This window comes from Octopus bimaculoides, chromosome 14 (genome assembly GCF_046866305.1).
Source record: "Octopus bimaculoides isolate indiv1 chromosome 14, ASM4686630v1, whole genome shotgun sequence".
Classification (NCBI taxonomy): Eukaryota; Metazoa; Mollusca; class Cephalopoda; order Octopoda; family Octopodidae; genus Octopus; species Octopus bimaculoides.
The window spans coordinates 42,881,278-42,901,726 of record NC_142941.1 but is presented as its reverse complement, the minus strand read 5'-3'; the positions used below and the strand labels follow the sequence as shown (position 1 = coordinate 42,901,726).

The 20,449-nt window shown below is 34.2% G+C and overlaps 1 protein-coding gene and 1 long non-coding RNA gene across 6 annotated transcripts in view; one reads left to right on the top strand and one right to left on the bottom strand.

Annotated features, from left to right (window-relative positions):
* Positions 1-20,449, bottom strand: part of LOC128249443 (uncharacterized) — a 255,980-nt gene that overhangs the window by 115,718 nt on the left and 119,813 nt on the right. The window contains exon 1 of one of the 4 annotated variants that reach the window (XR_016244317.1): positions 701-1,211. The exons of 2 other annotated variants lie outside the window; for them this stretch is intronic. This is a non-coding gene — a long non-coding RNA (uncharacterized LOC128249443). Of the gene's footprint in view, positions 1-700; positions 1,212-20,449 lie in introns of those variants that run through there. One more of the 4 variants, XR_016244316.1, reaches the window with a different exon arrangement.
* The window catches only part of LOC106880364 (protocadherin beta-15), a 69,613-nt gene that overhangs the window by 34,912 nt on the left and 14,252 nt on the right, over positions 1-20,449 (top strand). The window contains exons 2-3 of one of the 2 annotated variants that reach the window (XM_089362732.1): positions 10,319-10,472; positions 13,256-16,408. In XM_089362732.1, the coding sequence (XP_089218858.1) occupies positions 10,319-10,472; positions 13,256-13,299 (198 nt within the window). In that variant the 3' untranslated portion in view covers positions 13,300-16,408. Of the gene's footprint in view, positions 1-10,318; positions 10,473-13,255; positions 16,409-20,449 lie in introns of those variants that run through there. The other variant, XM_089362733.1, reaches the window with a different exon arrangement.

Sequence of the window (20,449 nt, the reverse complement as noted above, 5' to 3'; positions counted from 1 at the left end):
CCTTAGCCGCTTTGTCTCCCTCTTCCACTTTTTAATTTTTTTTTTAGACGCTTGGCAAACTATGTTTCTCCCCTTGTCACAAACACACTATTTCTTTCTCTCTTTCTTTCTCTCTCTTTCTTTCTCTCTCTCTCTCTCTCTCCTTCACGCGTGTACGCACAGATTTGACTTCGCCATGTCAAACTTCAAAATTGGTAAAACTTTATCGATTTTTACAGCTATACGCGGGTGCCTCTGAGAGAAAAAGTTGACAAAAACACAGATAGGGTCATGAACAATGTCCTCCTAAAATTGGAGCGACATGCGTTCTAATTTGTGGACGTGCATAACCCACATTCACGTACACACACACACAAACATCTTGTGTTTTATAGATATTGATATGCATACATATATGGGTACAGGACATCAAAAAAATGTGGACAGAATGATAAACAAAAACATAGAAAACGAACTTTTTCTCGAACAACGAAAATAAGAAACAAACAAACAGAGAAACGAGGCATGCAACATAAAGAACATTCCCTTCATCAGTTTTCCCCTGTTTTATCTACTCTGCGATTCGAAGGTAAGGACAAGATGCGACTTCGTTAAAACAGTCCTTCCTGCAAAAGCAAATTAAATAAAATTGGGGATCTTTTGTCGGGGGTGAAAGTAGTAACAAAAACAGGGAAGTGAGAACAAAGCAGTAAAAACGAACGGTGAGGGCTGTTAAGCCAAGACGATGTGAAGTGCTGAATTCTGGAGTAACGAACTTTGAGAAGAGACAGATAAAAGCATGTCTTGTCTTTAGAAAGGAAGTGGAAGAAAGCGAGAATGGCTGTTAGTCACGTGAGATCAATGAGAGAGAAAGAGGGAGAACGGTGAAGGGGATAGGAGAAGAATAGGAAAAGGGTGAGAGAGAAAAACAGAAAGGAAGAAGAACAAGATAGGGAGATAGATAGACAGAAAAGAGATAGAATAAGAGTGCACATCGTAATCATTATGATAAAACTTACTTGGAAAAGGACGTGTGGCGTTCGATCATATAATAACATAAATAATATATAAATATATGCATATATACATATATGTACATACCTACATATATATATGTATATATACATACATATATGGGTACAGGACATAAAAAAAAACGTGGACAGAATGAGAAACAAAAACATAGAAAACGAACATTTTTTTCGAACAACGCCACGCATCTTTTTCCAAGTAAGTTTTATCTTAATAATTACGATGCACACTCTTATTCTATCTCTTTTCTGTCTATCTCTCTCTCTCTTGTTCTTCCTTTCTATTTTTCTCTCCAACCCTTTCCCTATTCTTCTCCTCTCCCCTTTACCATTCACTCCCTCTCTCTCTCTCTCACTCTTCCTCCTTGATTCTCTCGTTGATCTCACGTGACTAACGGCCATTCTCTCTTTCTTCCACTTCCTTCCTAAAGATAAGATTTGCTCTTCTCTGTCTCTTCTCAAAGTTCGTTTTTCCAGTGTTCAGCACTTCACATCGTCTTGGCTTAACAGCCCTCACCATTTGTTTTTACTGTTTTGTTCTCACTGCACTGTGTTTGTTACCACTTTCATGCTTAGCCAGCATGGACAACAGTTATTAAATTATGATGATGATATATATACACAGACACACATATATATATATAGAGAGAGAGATGGGAGTGTCATTCTATCTGTGTTTGTTCCCCAACACTGCTTGATGACCAGTGCTGGTGCTTTTTGTAACTTAGCAGTTTGGCAAAAGAAGCTGACAGAATAAGTACCAGACTTAAGCAAAAAAAGAAAAGAAGAACCAATGTCAATTTCTTGGGCTAAAAATTTGGCCACAGTCTAATGACTTAAAGACAAAAGAAAGATCTATATACACAACCATGTGTTTGCCAGTAAAGTTGGTAGCCAAAGCACTACCCTAGTTAGAAGATGGTGAAGAGGACAGTCAGAACTGAGTGGCAATTTTATGGGGGAAGCACCACTTTTGAGTTTGCTGTGGGCAATATGTATTTTTTCTGAGGGCCCACAGACAGAAAACTGAAGGGCTGTCCAGGGCAGCTTACACTCTTGTTAAACTAGTTAGCCACAGAATTAAAGCTTGTTCTTTTAGTAAGGGCTACAGAGTCCTGAGTATTACAGAAATGTGTTTGAAAAAAACCCCATCAAGAACAATGAGGAGGTTGCTGAGAAAGTATGTAGATGTCTCTGGCTAAAAAACCAGTGAGTGGCAGGGTGAGTTGAGTGCATTTGGGCACAAGCTTTGGGTTGATCATCATAGGGGAAGTGAGGATGTACGATGTATGACATGAGGATGTATGTTAAGTGATACATGAGGATGTATGTTGTGAAACTTAAAACATCCTGAGATTCTGGGATGCAACATTGACAATGTTACTAGTTATTGTAACTATAGATGTGTAGAGAACAGTATACCTGTGTATTTGAGTTTGCATGTATACATGCATGTGTGTGTACGTAATATATGGTGTGTATGTGTTTGTGTGTAATACATGGTGTGTATGTGTGTGTTGAGAGAGAGAAAGAGACAGAGTGAGTGAGGGAATAAGAGTTGGAGGAATAATGTTTAAGAATGTGTATGAATGGTGATTCCAGTTCAATAACTTTGTTTACACATTCCTGCTTTAAATATCGATTTTATTCATATGTCAGTACTGAATATTTGTTTATTTGTCTTAATGTAACTGTCTTAAATTTACACTTAGTCATATTCAGTTGACTATTTGAGAGAAGAAACAGAAGCTTTTCCATGCATTCAAAATTCTTTTCTAACTGTAATCTGAACCTCCTGACTCTGAAATCAAATCTTAACCCACATCTTCATAAAAATAATGGGAATTTAAAAAAAAATTGGAAGCCATGTGGAAATGTGAAGAAATAATAATACAAGAAAAAAAAAAAATCTTAGAATTCTAAAAAAAATGAAAACAAACAATATCACAAAAAGCAAACAACAAATGAAGTGAATGAAAAATAATTTGAGTGCTGAACTTCATGATAACCAATTTCTTACAATGGCATGATTTAATTTATTGAAGGAAAATAAAATGTCACGATGTTCATGTCTTCCAAGAAAAAAAAAATGACATAATTATTATTCCTTGCCAAAATAATTATATAATTTCCTTGTTGAATATCATGATGTACAGGCCCAGGAAGACCAGACTGACATTGTTTCAAATAGTTGAGCAAAGTTTTGTAACTGCTGACCTCATCTTTTTCGAGTTTATTTACATTTGTGCATATAATTTTTAGGACATTTTATAATTAACATCATATTTAGATACAGAGATTTTTTTTCCTTTAAATATTTGCATCAAGGCTATATCTCTATCACTTTGATCTCTGTTGCTCATTAGCGTTGTATTCTTCAATGAGTTTAAATGCAAGGATTGCAAACTGAAGCTTCAACACAATTTTTGTTTCTCCTTAGTCTCCTTTTAATATGGTCTCCACTGTCAGTTCCAGGCACCTTTTATACCTTCTCTCTACTGGAGAGGTGCATAGATAGCTGGGCAATTAACACTGAAGTAGCAGTCCATCAGTTATTCCAATGAATGTTCCAATTGATCAGTTCACTGGAACAGCTCTGCTTGTGAAGTTAACGTGCAAGTGGCTGAGTACTGCACAATCATGCATACCCTTAATGTAGTTTTCAGCAAGCATGTGACAAGGCTAGCCATTTGAAATACAAATATTACACATTTTTGCCAGTTGGTGGACTGGAGCAATGTGAACTAAAGGATCTTATTCAAGAACACATGCCACTGGGAATTGAACTCACGAGCTCACAATCATGAGCTAAATACCATAATCACTAAGCCATGCATTCTCACTTATCCATATGTATATATTTATATATATGGATACACACATGCACATATTTATATCTGTATGTGTGTGTATATATATATATATATATATATATATATATATACACACACACAATGGGCTTCCACACAGTTTTCCTCTACCAAATTTATTCACAAGGCATTGGTATTAGAAAACATTTACCCAAGATGCTGTGCAGTGGAACTGAACATAAAATCCCATGGTTGCAAAGCCAGCTTTTTAACCACTCAGCTATGCCTGCACATGTTAGTTATCAATCTGTAAACATAACACAAATGTTTCATCTCTATAGAAGTTAATAATTTGAAATACTGGTTTCAAATTTTGGCACAAGGTCAGCAATTTCAGGGAGGGGTTAAGTCGATTACATTGACCCCAGTGTTCAACTGATACTTATTTTAATGACCCCAAAATTGTAAAAGGCAAAGTTGACCTTGGTGGAATAATAGTTCAAAATAATATAATCTAAATATAAAAATGACTTGTTATAGAGTATTCTAAATTTGTTCTGTGTTTATATTAAACAGCAATTAGACCATATTAATCTTTATTTATCATGAAGTGCCATCTCTATTTACACCTGCACATGATAAACTTATCAAGTTTGCCTGATACAAAGATTTATTTCTTACCCACAATACCACTTACTAGTAGCAAATATATTTAGCGATTTAAAGAATTCAAGTAATTTCCATTGGGTTGAATTTAACTCTTGCATTACTGCCTTGTTTCTCAGTTAGTGCTACATGCTTTGTCTCTTTTCTGATGTCTCCATACAGGAAATTTTGTACTGTGAACAGGGCAGCACTAGGATGTTCTGAGCCCTATGACCATCTCTATAATGTGTACTCCTGTTCTTCTATTTATAATTCTTTCATAAATGCAACTAAGTGTAGTAGCTTTTTATATATATTTTCTCAGATTTGTAGCAATAGTTCAGCTGGTAGTGATTCAGTATTGTCTTACTACTGTAGTATTGTTTCTAGAATGACCTAAGTAATGTCTATGTTTTATTACCAAATTTTCATGATTTTGGCAAGGTAAAGACATTTTGTGCAAGGAGTTCAGAAATTACATAGTGTCATTGAATTTCAGTACCCAAGGAAATGGTTTTGTTTGTGGAATTAGCAGATGGAATTCATTATGAGTGGAATTTGTAGATGGAAACTGTATAGAAGATCATACAATAAAATTATTACCTCTGCAGTATAGACACTCTATGACCCAGCTATATTTACACTGCATGACAATGCTTGATGTACAAACTGATATGTACTCTGACATTGCCAAACCTGTTATTTCATCGTGTGTTTACATGTGAAATTGCCAAATTCTATATAACACTGATTATTTGATGGCAACTTTCTGCCTGCTGTGCATAGTTTAAGTGAGATACATACATACATACATATTAGACTATCTGTGACCCGTCGGGTCACTGGAAAACTCTGAGTTTCCCAGCAACGGAGTTTTGTTTCATGGGTTTTGTTTTCTTTTTCAGGTTATTTAGCATGTTTTCAATGAATGTGACACCGAAATCACGTGTAAACGGCTCCTTTCCTCAGAAAAGGAAAGATTTGGCTGCTATTTCTTGCACGCCCTGTTAGCCCGTAACAGCTATTTCGTGTCCTTTATCACAAATAGCTGTTACGTGGTAGCAGGGCGTGCTAGAAATAGCAGCCAAATTTTTGGAGGTGAGGTACGTTGAATACACACGAAAATAACTATTTTACACTGAGGTTATGAACGGGTCTTCTATGAAAGATTTACTATCTTTTTAAAGTCATTTTCACTTTAGAATATTTTTTAAATATGCCAAAAAAATTATTGTAACAGTATTCACTTGAAAATAATTAAAAAAAGACATTGAAATATTATCTGTTTAAGGAAAGCTAAAATATAAATACTACTTGTACAAACAACTTACATTTTTAAAATCAACTTTACTTAAAAATATTTCTAAATGATTAAAATATTGTGTTTAACAAAAGCGAAAATAGAAACATCTACTGTAAAAAAAAAGTCGTTTTTTGTTTTGTTGTCAACTCACTGTCTAACAGAAAGATAAAGGTTCCTTCCCTTTCAGGTTGAAGATTATTTTTGGAACATTTTCCTTTTATGCACCGTTTTGAGTATTTATACTCTGAAAATGTCTAATATCTCGAAAACCACATTACTGTTCATATTAACATTTCAGGATTAACTTAATTCATAGTATTTTCCCATTATGCACCAGTTTGACCAAGTAACATTGCAAGCAAGCAAGATTCGTTTGTTTACATATATGTAAATTAATCATAAATATAAGGGATTAGCAATTGAGTTGCTTCTCCAACATACTGAAAATTTAGAAATAGCAGTCAAAGAACTACTGATTCTAAACTACAAATTTTTCTCTAAAACGGAGTTTAGAATCAGTAGTTCTTTGACTGCTATTTCTAAATTTTCAGTATGTTGGAGAAGCAACTCAATTGCTAATCCCTTATATTTATGATGATAAATGGTCTTACCGATAAAGGTTTTTTTTCATACTGAACTACTTGGCAAAATTGTTAATTATTGATTCTGTTATTAATTGACGATTCCCTGCCCTTATTTCTTATATGTAAATTAAGGTAGCAAGCTGGCAAAATCATTAGGTCAATGGGCGAAATGCTTAGCGGGATTTAGTCTGCTGTTACATTTTGAGTTCAAATTCTGGTGAGGTCAACTTTGCCTGTCATCCTTTCGGGGTCGATTAGATAAGTACCAGTTACACACTGGGATCGATGTAATCAACTTAATTCCTTTGTCTGTCCTTGTTTGTCCCCTTTATGTTTAGTCATGGGCAATAAAGAAATATATATATATATATATATATATATATATATAAATATATGCACATATGCATACATATGTGTGTGTGCATTTTGATGGGCTTCCACAAACCAAATTTACTTTCCATCCACTGAATTCACTCATAAAGTGTTGATTGAGCCAGAGCTACAGAAAAAGACACTTACCAGAAGGGACTGAACCCAAAGCCACACAGTTGCATAGTAATCTTCTCAATCACACAGCCATGCCATCGCCAATGTTTCCTCATAAAAATTTCATTTGTTACTATGTCGTTACTATGTCATTACAATGTCATTACTATGGTAATTCAAAGAGTTATGGTTATATGCCGTGCAGATGTATCTGGTGCTCGTTTTAAAGAAATGCTAATCCAGATCTGATTATAAGAACATGTATTGTCCAAATATATAAACCAAGCCAATTAACTCTGTGCTTCTCAGAACATTTCTATTTATTTATTTATTTTCGTTTATTTATTTATCTATTTGTTCTTATTTTGCCATTACCATTTTTCCCAGTCGTAGAAAGAGGAACCTAATGTTTTACAAATCTCTAATCGTTTATTTGCATTGAATTATATGACACTGAGTCCTATCTTTTAAAGCTGATCAGTGTCTACATTTATTCTATTATTTATTCATTCACAAGCTGTCTCTGTGAAGCATGATATTTTATTTTATTATGCATATATATATGTATGTATGTATTTATGTATATATATATATATATATACATATGTATATACGCGTAGGATGTATACATTGTTTTCTTTCTGTTTATGTGCGATCAAACTGATGTCCATCCACATCATTTACACTCAGTATAAAAGAAACCATTCTTTGAACAATCCGAGCATAACAATAAATTATTTTTTGCTTTTGTTTTCTATTACATTTCAACCCATTTTACTTTTATGCTAAATCTTTGCTTATTATATTTCTAAAACTAGGATGGGTATTCCTCAAATAATCTAATGATTGAGTACATTATTCTTGTCCAATTTGGGCAATTTCTTAATAAATTTATCACTGTTCCAAATACATTTATCTATTATTTTCTTTGAAGTTTACTGTTATTTAGAAGAAATAAGATTACATTAACTGTTCTCCTATTGCCATTTATCACAATTTTGTACTTGGAACCTGTTTTCTTGCTGTTCCCTTGTTTATTAATTGCATTGTTTTCAACAAATATATGCATTTACATGTCTAGCTAACTATTTGTTTGTAAATATATATATGTGTGTGTGTGTGTGTAAATATGTTGATTCTCTTTTATGGAGGGAATAGAATATCTCATCCTGCAGGATACAAAATGAATGTCAGCCTCCAGTATAAAGAAACAAAATAGTTTCACTGGTTTTGAACTTACAATGCAATAATTAGTTGTGAAGTACCTTAGTCACTCAGTTATTTCACCTACACAAACTGACATACAGACACATGCATACATACATACATGCATGCATACATCACATGGCTCTGTGTGTGTGTATCTTCTCCTCTCTGTCTGTCTCTCTCTATAAATATATATATATAGGTATAGGTATAGGCTGTGAGGTAAGATGCTTGGTTCTCAACCATATAGTCCTGGGCTTAGATTATTATGTGGCACCTTGGGCAAGTGTCTTCTACTATAACTTCGACGGGCAGGTTATAATAAATCCAAAAGCATGCAAAGTAAAGTTTATAGGTTTTGGTTCCCCCATAGAAATGTAATTTAATATATAAACAATCATAGCCATAAAATAAATTTTCATCTTTTAAAATGAGAAAAAACTAACAGTAAAATGGAAAATAATGTTTATTCTTGTATACTTCCACTTTATGTATATTTGAAAGGTTTTCTCCTTTCTTTTTAAATTGCAAAGTCTTTGATCAAATCCTCTCTATGAACACTTTGAAATTAAATTCCTCATCATATAAACCACTTGAAATATCATTTTAGCAAGTTTAAAGTGATTTCTTTTGTACCATAAACTATTTACCATTTCTATGGTGCCCCCACTTCCCATGATGCCCAAAGCACATGCTCATTTTGGTTAATAGTTGATCCAGCAGTGGAAGAACTAGGGGAAATAGTACCTTGTCTGAAAACGTGTGATGGTGTTGTGACACTAATATTACATTGTTGGATACATAATATAAATATCACTGTAGTAGTAGTAGCACATAGGGAGTTAATTCATCTTTCTCTCTCTCTCTCTCTCCCCACTTTTTATCTCCCTCTCTCCTCACTGTCTTGCTCTCACTCCTCACTCTCTTGCGCTCACTCCTCCTCAGTTTTGCAGAGAAGAAGTATCATGTGCTAAGTAACTGAATCTTGGTTTAGGGCTAGTGAATGGTAGTTGGGCTGAGTAGGTGGAAAATGGATATCACTTTAATTTATAAGTTTGAATGCTTTCATATTAGAATAGCAATTATTTTTCTTATACCTTAGGCAACAAGAAGGGCATCCAGCCATAGGAAATGGGCCTTGTCAAACTTCATTTGATCCATGCAAGTATGGAGTAGTGGATGTTAGAATGATGGCGATATATACGAATACACACACACACAAAATATATTAATATACATATATATATATGCATAAATACACATACACACACACTGAGTTATACACACACACATATATATATATAAATACCAACACATTATACTTGTATACACATACACATAGAACACTTGAAGACCTAGCTATTTAATTGTTTGACTTCTGGGCGAACATATTCTCTTCAATTTCTTGTATTGATTGCCTACCATCTTCCTGAGGTGTAAGAAAAATAATTGCTATTCTAATATGGTAAACATTCAAACTTATCAATTGAGGTGACATCCATTTCTCATCCTACCTACCTCCAACAGCCATTCTCTAAATCTAAACCAAGAGACAGCTACAGAGCACACAACACCTCTCTCCAAAGAAGAAGCAGACATAGGAACAGTCAGACACACACACATATTCTCTCTCCCTTGTATACATACATACACTGACTTCCTCCCTATGTGCTGCTGCTGTCCTGATATTTATGCATCTTTGTATAGCATTTGAAGTTTTTCATTCAGAATAAGGTTTAGCTCTGTGAATAGTGTTTCCTTTCTCAATCAACATCAGCATAGAAATTATTGCCACTGACTAGATATATAAATAAATATTAGAACAGCTATGTTTGATAAAGCCTGTAGTTATGGTTTTAAATTACTGTAACAATTATAAGATATCAGTAGAAATATTGGAGCCTTTCTCTTCAGTTCAGTTATTTATAATTGAAGGTTTGAGAAATCAAATACTTTTTGTTTTCTTTTCATTCATTTATTTTTCAAAATTAAAGCCGACACAAAATGAATCAAGAAATAAAAAAGACGAAACAGGATAAATTTTACTTGTTTATATTCGTTTTTGTATCTGTGTATGAAATTAATTCTGTGATATATACATACATATATATATATATATATATATATATACACACACAACAAATTTACATATATATATATATATATACACACACAACAGATTTACATATATATATATATATATATATATGTGTGTGTGTGTGTGTGTATGTATATCTGTTTTCTAGTTTGTTTTTTCACTTCATTTCTTATTAGATGAACGTTCAGAAAGCTGCTGGTAATTCTGCTAGCTCTGATATTGACCGAGACATTCTTGCCAGCGACTATAAATTTGATTGTGGACCAGTTGTCATGGAGAGTGTTCATGGCTGGAATGGACTGGACACAGGACAATATGAGGAAATATCAGGTATATTATGAGTCTTAATTTTTTTTTTCTTTTCTAAATCTACTTCTGTTATATAACTTTTATTTGAAACCAAAAATGATTTTGTAAATTTGTAAATAGTTGTGAAAAAGTGTTAAATCTGATAGTTTTAAATGAAAGGTGAAGAACTGGTGGAATCATTAGAACAAAGAACAAAATGCTTTGTGGCATTTGTTCCAGCTCTCTGATTTCAAATTCTGTCAAAGTCATCTTTGCCTTTCATCCTTTAGGGGATCAATAAAATAATAATGATAATATAATGCTTCTTTCTAATTTTGGCAAAAAACCCAGCAATTTTGAAGGGAGTGGGTAAGTCAATAACATTGATTCTTGTGACCCAGCTGTTATTTATTTTATTGACTCTAAAAACAATGAAAGGCAAAGTTGACAGTAGAATTTGAACTCATAACGTATAGATCTGAAAGAAATGCAGCTAAGTTTTTTAATCAATATGCTAATGCTTTTGCTAGCTTATAAGGGCTTCAAATGATGATTAGGATGATGATGGCAAGGAAATATAACAACAATGATGATGATGAAAATGGTGGTGGTGGTGGTGGTGTGATGAGGACGATGATGGTTACATCATGTTTAGCATACAGTATTGACCACATTGCCAAATATATGAATTTCTTTTTGTTTTGTTTTTTCTTTGTTAAGCTTATGGCACTCCGTCAGTTATGATGACAAGGATTCCAGTTGATCCAATCACAGGAACAACTTGCTCGTGAAATTAAGGAACAAGCGGCTGAGCACTCCACAGACATGCATACCCTAAACGTAGTTAGCATGACACAGAATGTGACAAGGCTGGTCCTTTGAAATACTGGTACTACTCATTTTAGCCAGCTGAGTGGACTAGAGTAATGTGCAATAAAGTGTCTTGCTCAAGGATACAATCTGTTTCTGGGAATTGAACTCATGGCCTTATGATTATGGGCTGAATACCCTAACCACCAAGTCATGCACCTTCACTTCATTAAACTCATATCACTTAATTCATTTTCAATTTATGGCTGTGTGGTAAGTAGCTTGCTTACCAACCACATGGTTCCGGGTTCATTCCCACTGCGTGGCACCTTGGGCAAGTGTCTTCTGCTATAGCCTCAGGCCGACCAAAGCCTTGTGAGTAGATTTGGTAGACGGAAACTGAAAGAAGCCCGTCGTATATATGTATATATATATATATATATATGTATATGTGTGTATATGTTTGCGTGTCTGTGTTTGTCACCCCAACATCACTTGACAACCGATGGTGGTGTGTTTATGTCTCCGTAACTTACCGGTTCGGCAAAAGAGACTGATAGAATAAGTACTAGACTTACAAAGAATAAGTCCTGGAGTCGATTTGCTCAACTAAAGGCGGTGCTCCAGTATGGCCACAGTCAAATGACTGAAACAAGTAAAAAGAGTAAAAAAAAAAAAGTGGAGGTTTTGGCATTTAGTTTTTAAAATTAGAAAGAATATTTTTGGTAATGAAGCATTCTTTAAAAGCATAGAAACCAAAATCTATCTACTGTTGTTGCCATGGTGACAGTTTGTCAAACTCAAAGGTATATATATATATCATTGCATGCATGAAGTTGTGTATTGTTGCAGGTATGTACATATGCATGTGTGTCCGGTTGGTTATGTGATTTTGAAATTTACAGATATTGCCCCAGAGAAACCTCTGACTTCATTTTTCTTCATGCATTATTCTAAGATAATTGTGGAGATGTATGCAAATTTTAGGAAAGATTCCTTGGAAAAGTGTGGAGTAGTTTCTGGGAAAACAGACAAATGCTGATGCTTATATGCACACACACATTCTCTCTCTCTCTCTTTCATACATACACATGCATTCACATATACACAGCAAACATAGCTAGATAGACAGAAGACAAATAGTCAGAAGACAGACAGATAGGTAGGTAGACAGATAAACAACCAGACAGACAGACAGGCAGAAAGACAGACAGATAGATAATAAATACAGATATATACAAACATATACAGATATGCATTCATATATATATATATATATATATATATATATATATATATATATATATATATATATATATGTGTGTGTGTGTGTGTGTGTATGTATATATGTACATGCATGTGTTATTGCAAACTTAAAGATGGTACAGCCCAGGGAAAAGATGACAAAGAACTCTACTGAATGGTAAAATGCTGTGATCCAGAAGATATATTTAGCCATGGTAAAAATATAGCCTCATATAAGGGTAGTGGCTATAAAGCTGTAACATATATATGTATGTGTATATGTTGCGACAGACCGGCGTCCCATCCAGGTGGAGAACCTATACACCAATGAAACCGGGAAACCAGCCCTTATGAGTCAGGCATGGCTTGAGAAGAAATAAACAACAAGAACAATGTATATATGTATTCATATATGTGTGTGTGTGTGTGTTTATGAATATGTATATGTGTTTATACTACCATGACCAAGCCAGCTTTACTACCCATCACCTTACATCTCCCCTGCGTCACTCATGGCACACCTTCACCTGTGTTATTGCTTTTTCCCCTCAGTACGTCTACTTACCTTTTACCTGCTGCCCATCCATACACCTTTTGGATACTCCTGCTGCACCCAACTGCTGTTCCCTGTTGATATATTTTAATGAGAACATCAGTGGATATGTGTATTAGAAATATGATATCATATAATCTTTCATATAGTTTAAATGTCCATTCCAATAGTAGTAAGATCTTCCTAAACTGAATGAATATTTCCCATTTTTCTATAGATAATGGATATCATAAGATCATTACAAAAACAGCTTTATGGTGAAGAAATGTTGCACCAAATATTTCACTGCTGAAGAAGACTATGTCAAAAATGCAGAACTTTTCTCCTGTTTGTAATCACATCAGTACTAATATTTGCCCATTCAATGACAATCGTTTTTCTAAAGCATAAGTTTAAGTTAGGGTTGTCTTGCAAATAATAGAGACAAAATATCGTATTGGGTCATTGAAAATTATTAAATAACCTCACTAATCAAATATATCTGGAATTTAAAGGATTATAATAATAACAATAACTAAATGCATTAGTCCACAATAGAACACATATCTCCATATATTGAAGGCACCAGAAGGTCCCAATCTTTGCTTCTCAGATAAGTATAACTTTTTCATTACAGAAGTAATAGGTGCAGGAGTGGCTGTGTGGTAAGTAGCTTGCTACCAACCACATGGTTCCGGGTTCAGTCCCACTGTTTGGCACCTTGGGCAAGTGTCTTCAACTATATCCTCGGGCCAACCAAAGCCTTGTGAATGAATTTGGTAGATGGAAACTGAAAGAAGCCCGTCATATATATATGTATATAAATGTGTGTGTGTGTGTGTGTACGTTTATGTGTCTGTGTTTGTCCCCCACCACCATCACTTGACAACCGATGTTGGTGTGTTCACGTCCCCGTAACTTAGTGGTTCGGCAAAAGAGACCGATAAAATAGGTACTAGGCTTACAAAGAATAAGTACTAAGGTCGATTTGTTCGACTAAAGGCGGTGCTCCAGCATGGCCATAGTCAAATGACTGAAACAAATAAAAGAATAAAAGAAAAAGTGACATGAGCATATGACATTGATAAGGTGCAACTATACAATGTTATACACAAATATCTGTCCCTTTCATGATCACTTCTGGGGCAATTTCATTTTGCCTAGCTCTGAAGTATATTGTGATTTTCAACACAATACTTCTTTAAAGGGATTTTTCCCAGATGGAAAACAAGTTTCTGGTGTTTAAACAACACATACGTTTTGTGGTTCCCATTATATTTTCAGTATAAAACTGCTTCTGTTGCATAATTCAAATATGTATAAAGCATCTGTGCATGCATCTTTGTAGATATATATTTCTGTATGCATGTGTGTGTGTGTGTAAATATAATTCATCTATCTACAATACAAATATTTTGAAATATTTAAAATCATACTGTCAAATGTAATATATGAGAGGCGTAGAAAAAATAATTTGGCTGTTTATTCTATTTAGAAATCATAGCTAAACCTAACTTTCTGTTTTATAGATTGTGCAAAAGTTTTATGCGATTTCCTATTGTAATTTTTATTGGTATAGTTTGCCATTTTATTCATTATATGCCCTGACTGATTGCCTTGTTTGCAGCAACATTTTAGTGATTGCTCATCTAATATATAGGCACACAGTACCTTTGTCAGTTACTCTACTGTATAGCAATATAAATATCTTCTGCATGAACAAATTTTCTAGTTTTGCCTAGACTTATAATGATTGACTAAAGGTGTTACTTTTGTTGTTGCTGTTGTTATTGCTGTTGTTGTTGTTATTGTATTTCATTTGATTAATATGTTGAGCTGTTACTTGGGTTATATGGCAATATTTTATAAATAATAAAAAAACAATACCAATGAATAAAATATAGTTAATAAAACATTGAACATTGTCACAAGTTTAGTTGTTTTGTCATATCATACTCTTTTCCTTTAGCTCTTTATTTCTTTTTTTTTTTTTTTTCATAGTTATGTTTATTTCGATCACTTAGCAACTCAATCACTCTGACAACATTCATTTATTGACTTATGGCTCATCTATCATGGATATTAAAGTCTATGTTGTAGACTCGATATATTTAAGTTAAATAAATATATATTAGATATCATATACTTACCTCGTTTTATGTTAGAGTGGATGTAACAACATTCGCTTGTAAATATATCGGAATATATGAATTTATACATTTATCAAAAACCTTGCCAACTTAGCTTGGCACAGAATACTTTTGAGTGAATAAGTTAACTTCATTGCCAAAATTGATCAAAGAAAACAGTTTTGACCATTGGATTTTAGTTCTGGCTTTGTAGTTTGTTTTAATTTAACATTATTTAAAAACCTCAAATACTGCTATCCAAGCAATTGATAAAAACATTAACTTGAATTATTCCAGGTTTGCAATAAAAATAATAGAAATAGCCATCAAGTTTGAACTATTACGCATATTTACTTCAATGGATATCAACAATACATTCTACTCAATATTCTTCCAGTATTTGGTCAATAACACAACCTGAACACATCTCTCTACAGTAATCCTGACCAGTGTCAAGATGCAATAAAGTCTAGATTATCATTCAATCATCTAATCTAGTGGCTTTCTGACAAGGTTTTGTCTTCACAGTAACCATTTTCAGTTCAGTTCCACTGTGCTTGTGGCACATTGGGTAAGTCACTTCTTCTAGAACCCTGAGCTGACAAGATATTCTCTCTTTCCTCTTTTCTCCCCTCTCTCCAATGGCTGCTAAAGAAAATTCCATTACAAAATCATTCCAACAAGTATTGAGTGCTACTGTTCATCATACATTGCTGAATACTTCATAGAATCAAGGTGGCGAGCTGGCAGAAGTGTTAGCATGCCAGGCAAAATGTTTAGCGGTATTTTGTCTGCCACTATGTTCTGAGTTCAAATTCTGTCAAGGTCGACTTTACCTTTCATCCTTTTGGGGTCGATAAATTAAGTACCAGTTACGCACTGGGGGCAATGTAATCGACTTAATCCCTTTGTCTGTACTCTCTATGTTTAGCCCCTTGTGGGCAATAAAGAAATAAGAATCAATTTTTTAAATCTATCATTACTTTCAGATTTTGTTAATTCTCAGGCTAACCTTAATTGAACAGGCCTATGTTTAATGTAATCTTATGTTAGTAAGGTATAATTTGAAAGAAATTTTGCTACTATTTTCAGTATGTTGAGCCAATCAGTCAATTACTCTTCTTTTGAAGGCACTCGAATATATTTGTGTGTATGTATTATGAGTAGTCCCCGAAATACTCCCTACTCTTTTACTCTCTTTTACTTGTTTCAGTCATTTGACTGCGACCATGCTGGAGCACTGCCTTTAGTCGAGCAAATCGACCCCAGGACTTATGCTTTATAAGCCTAGTACTTATTCTATCGGACCCTTTTGCTGAACTGCTAAGTTACGGGGACGCAAACACACCAGCATTGGTTGTCAAGCGATGTTGGGGGGGACAAACACAGACACACAAACATATACATATATATATATATATATATATATATATATATATATATATATATATATATACATGTATACGACAGACTTCTTTCAGTTTCTGTCTACCAAATCCACTCACAAGGCTTTGGTCGGCCCGAGTCTATAGTAGAAGATACTTGCCCAAGGTGCCATGCAGTGGGAATGAACCCGGAATCATGTGGTTGGTAAGCAAGCTACTTACCACACAGCCGCTCCTGCATGGGCCCTATTTGATATTTGTTTTTTAAAAGAACCTAGTCAACAACATAGCTGATTCTTCAGAAATACCAAAACAGAAACATTCTCAGATTGTTAATGAAGAAGCATGCAAAAATTTTTCACTTTCTCTCTCTTTCACATATTCTCTCCTTTTTTTTTCATATCTTATCAGAAATTACCTGGTACTTTTCTACTGTCTACAATGTAGACAGTAGAGGTATCTGGTTCTCAACCATTTTTCACCTATGAACCCCTTTGATTACTATTCTGTTCTGGTGAACCCCCATAGTCATTCGGCATTTAAAAATTAGCTTTGTAGATACTTCTTTCAAAATTCCTTTTTTGCTTTTTCTTCCCACATTAACTCATGTAGTTTGACCCATGTATTCTGTTTCTTGCAATAAATAAATTTAAAGTAATTTTTTTTCATTGACCTTTAAAATGTTACTGTGAATCCCCAATTTACTATTTTTCTTGTGTGGATCCCTAAAAATATTATACAGATCCCCTGGCACTAGCGTAGCTAGAGTGTGTCCCACCCAGGGTGGCCCTTCCATTTGCCATCCACAGACCCCACAAAAAACACATATTGCCTACAGCAAGCCCAAAAGTGCTGTTCCTTCAAAAGTGCCACTTGGAGCAGACTGCCCCTACCGCACCCCCAGTTATGCTAGTACCCCCTGGGTTCATATGAACACTGGTTGAGAACCGCTGGTCAACATAATCAATCTGTACTGGAATTCTAATCGTCTCAAATAAATTGCAGAATATCTTAGACATGCTGCCACTTTTCTTTTCCCCAGTGAATAAGAGGAAGGAAAACTAAATTCTCTTTTACTCTGAATCTACCAAAAATAAAGAAGAAATTAACTGTATACTGAACACCACAAACACAACATTATATGAAGAGATGTTATATAACTCCATGACAAAATTAAATCATAACCTACATCATCCTCTAAGTTTCTGGATCAGCATCAAGTATTTATGATAGCTCTGCTTTATTAACAGAGAAATTTCCAACACCATCTGTAGCCTTCTGTTTGAATACATAACTTAATATTTGTTAATTCCATGTAATAGATTACATAGAGGCTAGGAAAATAATTGATTAATTATAAACAGCCAAAGTAAGATTGCAAAAGCAGAAATTATCCAATTCCTGACAATTTTAGCAGCATTGCAATTTACTGTTCATAAAAACAATTTGGTAAACTACACCAAATATTCTTCTGGCTTATAAAATATTACTTATTTGTAAATCATAGTTCATTCTCCTCATTATCATGCAACATTGCTTATGTGAATCATGGATGCTGTAAAATGTGCCAGTGTCGTTTAAAAGCATGCTCATTATGGAGGCCCTACAGTTATTAGTTAGCAGAAATTACACCAGTAAACCTTCTGCCAACAGCATTTGGTGAATCGACATGGTGGACGGTAGCTGCAGTTATTTGTAATTACTACATAGAATTTTAGCAACAGGATTTCCTTTCTTTCTAGGGATATTTTCCAGTTTGCAGGAAAAAAAAAAAAAAATCCAAAACAAAATTGAAATCCTAATTAGTTGACTGCTGTCAGGAAAATTTAGCAGAAAAATTGATCACAATCTTCTGAAATTGTTTCTGTAAAAGCTTTCTGGTAAATTGAGCTCCCTGTTCTTTAAAAGCAAATCAGTTGTTGTTTGAACAATTCCACCTATCTTACTCCATTCATTACAGCTAGTTACTATTGCAATGATTTTGCAGGAAGTCTTCTGCCAGCAGCTAATTCAATTAATCAAACTGTACTTAGGTTGAACAGATTGGCTGGCTGCCCATTGCTGCAGATTTTGACGTTGGCAAATTGTCTTTTCTGTCACATTTTATTGATAGAAAGAGAAAAACATATCATGGTTTGTAATTACTCATTAGTAAAACAGAACATGATAACATCAAAGTGGAGCAGTCTTCTAAATATTATGGAGTAATTCAGCTGGGAGCTTACTGGAGATTTACTTGATAAGCTGGGTCACAGGTGCCATGACCTTATCTTTCCATAACTTAACAACAGAAACAGATTTCATAATTACATTCAGCGCATTCTCCTAGATACCTTTAAGGTTTGCTTTAGCTGTAATCTTATTTGACCTGTAACATAAACGAAAGTGAGATAAACTACCAGAAACTATATATGTTTATTGTCTATATATGTGCAAAGGATTGCACTCCTGAATACATGTAGATATTCTTTTAGATTTTAAAGTTTTCTCCTGTCAGTTCAAGTTAAAATTCATTTTGTAAATTCAGATGTTTTATAAGAATTTCTGGATAGAGTATCTTACAAAAAGACGTCTTTCTGGATTCTAATAACTGCATTATGAAGAAGAAATATGAACTCATTATCTACTTGCGTATATGAGCCAACTCAAAACAGGCCTTTGTCAGAGGAAAAACTTTGTCACTGCTTCCTATTGTGAGATAGTTTAGTTATAAACGTTTGAGTCTTACTACATTGCGACAATTTTTAATACTCCTGAGTCTTTTCTTACATAAAATCATGCCTTCTTTTATTATTCATCTATCTTTCCTTAAGCACACATGCACATGCTCACATACGTACATGCAGTCACATACATACACACTAACACATTTATACACAAAAACATCTTTAAATTACCCTAAAGGTTTGCTTCAAGAGTTTTAGTTGAAATAGAGCAGCACTTTTGAACTGGATCCTGCAAGATGAAGTTTTATTCTGAGACCAAATATATTAGATGTAACAGAATTTCAAAGAGAACATTGTGCATACACGTGTGTTTGTGTATGTACATATGCATATGTGCATGAGTATGTGACTTTGCGTTTATTTACATTTGCAATTCCCAAAACAATATGAGCTACAATCAGTGATGTCATTTCTCCTATCAATAAATTGTTTGCTGGCTTTGTGTCTTTAAGGATGTTTCAAATAAGAGATCCTTTACATGAAAGACAGTTAAGGCTTAACAGTTGGAAGGGTATCCAGCTGAAAAACGATAAGTCAATAACATTCAAATAATCCCATGCAAGCAGATGTAATGTATGTGCATAAATACATACATACACACTGAGAGACAGACATGTATGCATGAATACAAACATGCATACATACATACATACATACATACATACATACATTCAAGGGATACTGAAAAGTTCTTGGCTTTGGGTAAAATAAAATACAAGAGGATCAGTTTATTATGATTTTATTCAACATATTTCCCTCTCAGATTCACACACTTATTGCAGTGGCCCTTCAGTTTTTCTTAGCCCTGTAAAAGTACTCAGAAGGTTGGGCCTCTTGCCAAGCTTTTCACGTTACCCTTAAAGGCAGAAACTTTCAGCACCCCTTCCTACATACATACATACATACATACATACATACATTCATTCATTCATTCAAACAAGGTGCAAGTCAACTCATGACCAAGTGAGATCATTTCCTAAACTTAGTAAGTACATGTGAACGTTTCACTGATATAAGGATGAAACTGGACCAAAAGAAATGTTCATGTTAAACAACTGAGTATAGAAAAGCCTTTCTCCAAATCCAAATTCTTTGCATCAGTGGTCTCTCTATATTGCTGTCTCACACAATGAGTGATGCAGATACCTAGGTATCAAGAAACTATATCACAAAATTACTGTGAACTAAGAGT